The 8431-nt window shown below is 41.1% G+C and overlaps 1 protein-coding gene across 1 annotated transcript in view; it reads right to left on the bottom strand.

Annotated features, from left to right (window-relative positions):
- The window catches only part of LOC118339952 (peripheral plasma membrane protein CASK-like), a 47340-nt gene that overhangs the window by 11921 nt on the left and 26988 nt on the right, over nt 1-8431 (bottom strand). Inside the window, exons 10-21 of the mRNA XM_035677783.1 lie at nt 8359-8431; nt 8037-8136; nt 4974-5095; nt 4689-4766; nt 4314-4394; nt 2763-2951; nt 2094-2172; nt 1710-1795; nt 1288-1356; nt 1136-1204; nt 793-828; nt 105-143 (exon numbers count right to left, since the gene is read on the bottom strand). Coding sequence (XP_035533676.1) covers nt 105-143; nt 793-828; nt 1136-1204; nt 1288-1356; nt 1710-1795; nt 2094-2172; nt 2763-2951; nt 4314-4394; nt 4689-4766; nt 4974-5095; nt 8037-8136; nt 8359-8431 — 1021 coding nt within the window. The remainder of the gene's footprint in view (nt 1-104; nt 144-792; nt 829-1135; nt 1205-1287; nt 1357-1709; nt 1796-2093; nt 2173-2762; nt 2952-4313; nt 4395-4688; nt 4767-4973; nt 5096-8036; nt 8137-8358) is intronic.

Genomic DNA, 8431 nt, shown 5'->3' with positions numbered 1-8431 from the left:
ATGGGATCTAGACACCACTATGATGAGGAACCGAAGTTTGCGATGGGGGGGGTGGGAGAGGTTGGGATCTACTTCTACGAAGGGTCCACTTAGAGACGTCTTACCTTGATGGACAATTTGTCCTTGATAGCAGGTCTGGAGATCTATGGGGTTGAGAGCATCACACACACACATATATCATGCAGTAGAAAACGTTGGGGGGGCATAAACAAAGGAGGTGTGATGAGGGACCCACAATTGGATGCTATATTACAATGTTGGTACTGCATTTTGTGTGTGTGTGTGATCTTGTCATGAAACAGACAAAAATGGCCGAAATCAACAAATGAGGAATGCATTTAAGATGAAGTTGTGACAAGTCAGGGTTCCTAACATTTTCCATCTCAAATTTTGTTGCTCATTACAAACTTTTAATTTCTTCTCAATGCCATCTGGCAAGGAAATGAGCCTGTCGATAAGGCCACGTTACACTACAATGGAATATTTTCCAGATCAGGAAACAATCGACATTCACTCTATTGTTTTGTTTTACAGCTGTGTAGGAATCCTTGCCAATGTTCCAGGGAGGCCAAAGCAGACTAAGTTGGGGCCTGACATTGGAGAGTAATACTCGATGTAAACAAAATGGATGATACGGAAATTGAAGAATGCATGAGAACATACACATCAGTACATACATGCAGCTTAGGACTTGTTGGGTTGAGTGTTAGTTTGTTATATCAGTAGCGCAAAGGGAGAACACAATCTAATTGAAGGTGTGCGGTTGTGAAGTAAAGAATTAGGAAATCTCACCAGACGGCCTTTGGGCTGGATCGTCGACGGCAGGTCCTGTTAGGGTGACACGTTTGTGTGTAAATATTTGTCTTACAGGAACAAAAACAGCTAAAGATGCTTTTACTTTGATACTTGGGGGGAGCTGACACTGATTGCGGTCCAGATTGATAGACTGGTATTAACCTTAACTAACTTACCCTAATGACTAACATTTATCTGTATGCTGTCATTGTGTTACAGCTGATTGACAAATAAAAACAACAATAAAAAACATATCTAGTGTGTGGCATTTTTCCCCTTTACTCGCCTGCTGCTATTTCTGCTGTGTGTAAAGAGTCAGAAAGGAAGAACAGAAACATACCAGGATGGAGCTAGTGACACTAGCGTGACCATTTGCAGGTGACTGTCGGGACAAATCTGGTGACTCTTTCTGCAGCAGAAAATACAAAATCAATAGTTTTCCTCATTTGAATATGCAGAAAAGTATAAAATTGTGTGCCTTTAAATCCTTACCTCACAGGACATGGACTGGGACCTGTAACTGGGTACAATCTTGAAGGTGATGCTACCCCTCATCTCCCTCTGTGTGGACAGAAATAAAATGCATGTTACATATGAGTTTTTCATGGAAACAAAACAACAATAATAGATCATAAAGACACTGATAGGCCCTGTATTACAGGTGCTGACGTTTATTCAATCCAAATTTCTGTTTGCTACCAGAGTGAGACATCTTGCTATGTGTGACATTTCAAACATAGCAAGATGTCTACTCTGTTAAAATCATACTGGAACTACATTAGTCCAACATCGTTCTTTGTGTCATTCTATAACACATGCCAAACTGAAATACTTGTTAGGAGAAAAAGAAACTAACGACCAGAAAAGCTGCCTGCACAGTCCAAATGATGGAACGTCTGATCTTTGTGACTTACCAGCATCTTTTGGAGCTGTTCTACCGTCTGATTGGCAACACTGATGCCATTAATCTCTCGGATCTCATCTCCTACATGCAGAGTCCCTGAAGCGGGGAAATAATGAATTAATGAAAGCTACAAATGAGGCTCTTGGGTGTTCAAACATCAGTGCTTGGCAAAGCAGAGGCCAGGATAAGCCCCGGGGGGGGGGAGCCCAACTACTGTAAGGAAGAGTTACATTTCATTGTTATTTCAATTACCAGAAGTTAGTCCAATAACAGTGGAACATAGAAATCATTGTAAATTATTCATAATCTCATCAGACTGACAAAATCAATGGCTGACTTTGCCTACTAAATATGCATGCATGGTTGCAGAGAGTATTTTTATATGGGTGGATACCTTGTCGATGAATCATTCCACCATGCATGATTCGGGCCACGATACAGTGGTTGAGTTCGTTCATTTTCAGAGTAATGCCCTAAAAGACAGACAGACAGATGTTCAAGGGCATAACAGATAACAGATTAGTAACAGTGGTGAGTGACAGTCCCTATACTGCATACAGTATCTACAGGATCGTCCCAGTACAGAACATTAGCATGCTGAGCTGTGATCATATGCATTTCAACTGCACCCTGATGCATTACTATGGTATGGCTGTGGGAGCAGGGCAATCAATGATGAACCAGTTGGCTCAACCTATTGCAGGGATCAGCAACATTTACTATCGAAAGAAAAAAAAAGGGTTGACTAGAAAGATGTCACAGCTAGCTATATTTACATATCACATATTTGGTGTCACATATTCATATATAGTCACTGAGATATGCAGTGGTTTTACATGTTCATTTTCTGTAACATAGCGGCCTTCACAACAAATCACTAGAACACTTTTACTGTGAAGTGGTTGAGGGAAGCAAATTACTCATTGTACATCTATAAATCTGGTCAAAGAACATGTCTCCATACTGGTTAGACCAAAAGATAAAGTGAGCATGTAAATTCACCCATATTTAAAATGTAGTGTAACAATCTGCAATATGTGCATCTCTCCATTTGTCTACCCACCATGGGCTCATCAGTGTTCTTCTGAAACTGGACCAGGCGAACCCTGGTGACGTTCTCCAGGTCCATGTCTCCGTTGGTGCTGTCAGGGGAGTCTCCGTTCAGGTAAGGTGAAGTGGGTGGAGGGGTCACCCTCAGCGCCTCGTCGCTGTAGACCTCGTGGGCCACCACATCGTGGGTCTGCAGCAGAGCCTGGCGTGTGCACAGACATGGCATCAATGTTAAGACTCATGGATCCAACTGCTCAGTATCTTAGCTATCCCTGTTTTCTCTATAGGCGAACCCAGTGGGAATGAAGCCCATTAACACTACAAGTGTGCTGTACACAGAGAATGTTTGGCAGCCATAAGCTATGTAAACAATTGGTGTGGGTGGCTGTAATATTGAGAGTCAGACTTCTGTGTGAACAACTAATAAATGAAACTACCAAAACCGAGTCAAGAGGAAGGTACATGTGGTTGTACACACAGTATGACTGTGTGTGAGAGAGGATAGCTCCAACGTTAGAGTGTGGCTTACAGTAATCCTCTTTGGGCACTAATCATGTTACTGACACAGTGTTTGTGTTGGTTTTTACAAACACATCTACTAGCTGCATTTGCCAAATGATCACATCTGCTCATCAGAGCAACATCATGTTCACTGATGATACATGACACTCACGGAGAGCTGGAACAGCTGGCACTAGAGGCTTTTGACTTATGCTGAACATTAGTGTGGCTGAAGGAAAAAAAAAAAGATGTTTACAAAAGCATCAGCACTGTTTGACACTGAATACCAACAAAACCACAACATAATTAACAGGCTCATGAATAAAGCCACAGACTGCACAGGAAAAAAGTTTCAAGTGTAAGAATCTGTCAGTGAGACATGTTTCTTCCCATTAGCAACCATGCAAAAGCCCTTCACACCCATTCAGGATGAAAACCCCAGCAGCTCAGGTCAGAGAGCAAGACAGGCTAATTTGATTGAACCAAACCTAAAGGGTGACAGCTCCACTAAGTGTCACAGCCTGAATCAGCACAGGGCTCGGCTTCTAACTGAGCTGAATACATGTCAGTATATCATCCTACATTTAGCTGCTGTGCAGTTTTATAATTGACAATACATCTAAAGAATACATCTACAATGCAACTTACAAAAGAGTCAAAGTCATTCACTCATTGAAGTAATGCAATCTGTCAATAATATCCTAAATCATTCCTCTCAGGTCTGTTTTAGTCACTAGACGTATCTGACAAACATGGTGGCGTTGACGCTCACTGCAAACGTTTCTGTATATCCACACTGAAGCCAGACTGAAGCCCCTCAGCACGTTTTCTGTTCCTGCCGCTCCAATGCTTCCGTCTCCGTTCTCCTTCCCCTGCGTGTGTCTGTCTCTGCCCAAGGGCTCGCCAAGCTCAGGTGCTAAGCAGCTTTGTGGCCGAGGGAGTTTATGTGGATTGTCAAAAGAGCCCTACTTCTGACACATTAGGCTGTAATCTCACACACCAATAAGCATGCTCTACGTGCACAGACCAAAAATCTGTGTGTGTGTGTGATACAATGTCCCACCATGAAATGTGGCTGTGTGAGGATCCTCCTAAGCTCCTTGGCCTCCATGTTCTCTGGGTAACACGAGATAGTTTCCAGTACCTGGTTGAAGAAAAACAAAGATGAGGAGAAGAGTATGAATATGTAACAGCACAGTGTCTGCTTCTGTCATCATCTGTCTATTATTTACTTGTTTTGCCTAGAAACATTGTTGAGTTAACATTACTCATCATTTGGACTTGACCTGTCAATTGTTAAATACTAGAAAAATTATCGTTTTCAGATTATTTATCATCAGATTAGTATTAGTTAGTTTATAGAAGCAGGAAGGAGACCCCAGTTTGTAAACCGTGTTCTCATCTTTTACTGAGTGAACATGAGCAGCAAGTTCCTCACCTCTTTGGCTCTCTGCACTCCATCACTTGGAGGGTTCCTGATCTGAGGGGATGACCTGGTGTTGATTTTGTCATAAAGCTGAAAGGTAACGATAATTAACATACAATTAGGCCCCAAATACAATGCAACAGCACAATCTGACCTCAATCAAAGACAATAATGTACAAACTACATATTTTTTTATTGTACAAATACTCTATGAAGCTGACTCTTGACTTGTCATGACACCTACTGGGCACTTTTGGTATTACACATGAAGAGGTTCTGGTATTGTGGTTGACTTACATCTAACAGGGTGTGGAGGTGCTGATCCTGGAAGACACTGTGGAGGAAGTCCATGTCTTTCTCACTGCAGTCTGTCAATGCATGAATCTCCTCTAGACTGTCCAAAACCTGTGATACTGCCCCTGTGCACACACACATATAAAAGTTATACACACAAATACAAACTGAATCCCAATCACACAGATACACTCACAAGTACACCAAGCAGTCCCTGCAAACATTCAGCACTACACAAAATGCAAACACTGAACAAGACAGACAGACTTATACACAAACACGCTACATGTTACACATCCACAAACAGGCAAAAAACGACAAAGGCCAAAAATAACACAGAACGAAGACAAACAACAGAAGTCACAACAGAAAACACATAAATCACACACAAACACTCAGAACTATTTTAACCCCAAGTACCTGCTGCATCGCCCACACATGCAGCAAAACCAGAGAAACAGCGGTACATGGCATCAATACAACATCAGAAAGAAGTTACTTCAGAAAGTCACAGTGTGGATGATGGGTTAGAAGCAGTATACCCCAAAAAATATAATATTAAAAAAATCTAAAATGCTAAAATATGCAGAGGAAAAAGAAAGACTTAAATCTGATATATTATTTCTTAAAAAGGTTTAGCCTTCCATTACACATGTACCGTACATAATAACATTAAAAGTGTAGCTTACATTGAAGTGAAGTGGCATGTTTAGATGATGGACAGTGCAGTGTGGTTAGAATATGGTTTCTTCTCTCTAAGAGGAGGTTTACTGTAGAAGTAATCTAGAGAGAGACTTCGACTGTCTGCTACATTTGAACCCACAAGCTGATTCTTAAATGACCACAGATTTATTAGTGGTAGATGAGATGATATTACTGTGATCGGAGTTTCCCAAGGCCTCTGCAGCCAAACCAGGGAACGACCTCTACCGCTTACGAATGATTTAATAAATATCTCGTGTTCAATTTAGACACTCCATCCTTGACACTTTTTAATCCTACGCAGAGTTTTAACATGGTCCTGAGTAGGACGACAAGCACTAGAAAGAAGCCCTGGAATAACAGATGAAAGATGGATATGGAGAAAATAAACCCAATCACCAACATGTATAATTCTGGGATAATAATGGGCTTTTCAGTCATTACTGTGAGGCATGAAAGAGATACAGCAGAGGAGACAACATGCTATTTAAGTTGTTTAAAACTTTAGAAGAAAAAAACCTTCTGATAGGTCTGTTTACATACATCATACTACTCCATTTAGGGGATCACATTCTGAACAGTTTCCTTACTTGATTTTCAGCCATGTACAGATCATTGATTGGTTAATCACTAAAAGCTTATGGTGTCACTCAAAGAGGCGCTTTTGAACTAACACCTGGAATACAATATGCTCTGTGTAAAACCTGATAATGATAGAAAATCCCTTTGTTCGTTAGGACGCATGTAAGCATCTTATCCTCTTCACCTTTGTTTTGGTAGGTAACAATCAGAATACTCTGTGATTGGAATAATGAAGATGCGTGTAAACAGAATATCATCTTAACAGGTCAAGAGGAAGCATTTAGTTTAAAAGCGCACTCATATTGTTTTTTCTTAAAGAGAGACAGGAGAGAACACAGAGGGAGCCATTTTGAACGATTAGGACCAACTTTATCCAATGCTATATGCCATGAAGAAAGAAATGCACATGATGATGATGATGATGCCATGATGATATCACACATCAAGATTCTATGGGTGGGGAGGGGGATACGTACTTTCAGCAGCTAGCAGTCCTAGAGACAGCACAGCAGAAGGAAAAACAACACCAAAGAAAGAGAGGCTGACATTAGAGGTTTACAGCAGCTATGGATCCAGAGTTTTACAACTCACAATGACAGAAAGAGAGAGAGAGAAAAGTAGACAACAAAGACTCAGGTAGCCAGCAGTGTAAGGAAGCATGAGCGCAGGTAGGGAATAAAAGGATGAATAGAGGAAAGAGTGGCAACAGAGAGAAAAATCAGCAGAAGCAGCCAAGTCTGTGAATAATCTGCCAAGTTGCTGCAAGCATCTACTCTACTACACAACTCTATGATGGGCAACACGTCTGGTTTATTTTTGCCATGATAGACCTCAAGTCACCAGGAAGCATGACTGCAACAGACTGCCAGCCTCAGCAGAAAGGACACACAAGTGGTGGTGTAAGTGTATCTGGCTGCAGCGGCTACATGTACACCCGAGCAGAAAACGTGAGGAGCTCAGCTCATTTTACTGATTCATTAGGCGATGATGTAACAGCGCTGCTCATTTTCTACGGTTTATAACAGCAACACGAGTGGTTTCAATATGCTGATAACTTGTAGAAGATACAGTTTTTCTTTCAAAGGAACTGAAAGTCGGTGAATGAGACAGGGAAGTGAGGCTGTTGGGCAACATCTGTCTTCATCCACACAGAGGAAGTTCTACAGACAGCTGGAGATCGCATTAGAGCACTAGAATAGAAACCACAAGAATGGAAACTGGGCAAGAAAGTGAACGTGATCTTTGGTGCATGTATACATGTTAGGAGGCTTCATCTTTGACCTTACGTAACACATCAGTGAACATTCACACAAAGGGAGAGCTAAATCTTTAAATAGATATCAATTTATACCTTAACTACAACATGACTTTACAATAACACCATTTGAATTTGAATGACATTTTATTATCCTTTAGGTTATATTTAAACTAACATTAGCTAACTTAAGATGTAACTATGTCAGCTTTATCATATATATATATATATATATATTATATAGTATATAGTATAGTATTAATATAGTTATATATAAATGGTGGTTGCTTTCACATAGATTGTTATTGATGGACACAAAGGAGATGTTGGCCGATTTTGCTGAACTGTGATTGAGCACAGAGCAAAAAGGCTCAGGACTTCGAAAGGGCCGATTTAGTGTGTGTCTTAACTTCTTTAGGTTGCTTATCCTACCTGCAAAAACTAGCAACTAGATCTCTCTGTTATAAGTACATTTGGAAATAACCAAACCTACCTACACCAGGATAGTGCTCTGCTGTGTGAGTTACCTGAGGAGGTGGGGTCATCTGAGAAGTCATGTAGCTCCTCTGGGGGGTCGCCATAGTAGGAATTAAACTTGTGGCTGGAAACAGCAGCAAGCACTGCACCCTGGGATACAGAGTATGGATAACACAGCTATTACATAAAGCCTCTACAATGCCCCATGTTGTGGGGGGTGTGTACATGTTATATGGTATATGAGGACAAACAATTTGACAAGAAATTAATCTGGGTCATCAGCAGCAGCTGCAAACTGTGGGAGCGGTGGCATTTCCTCTCATCTCAAGAGTTAATCAAAACTGTAAATGCTTCTGTCAATGCTGTGCTGACCTTCAGCTTCCTCCTGGCGTTGAACTTCCTCAGCTGCTCCACTGTTTCAGGCAGGTGGATCTTGTAGGCATAC

This window comes from Morone saxatilis, unplaced genomic scaffold (genome assembly GCF_004916995.1).
Source record: "Morone saxatilis isolate NCDOM2014 unplaced genomic scaffold, NCSU_SB_2.0 Contig6, whole genome shotgun sequence".
Taxonomy (NCBI): domain Eukaryota; kingdom Metazoa; phylum Chordata; class Actinopteri; family Moronidae; genus Morone; species Morone saxatilis.
This window is presented reverse-complemented; position numbering and strand designations above follow the sequence as displayed.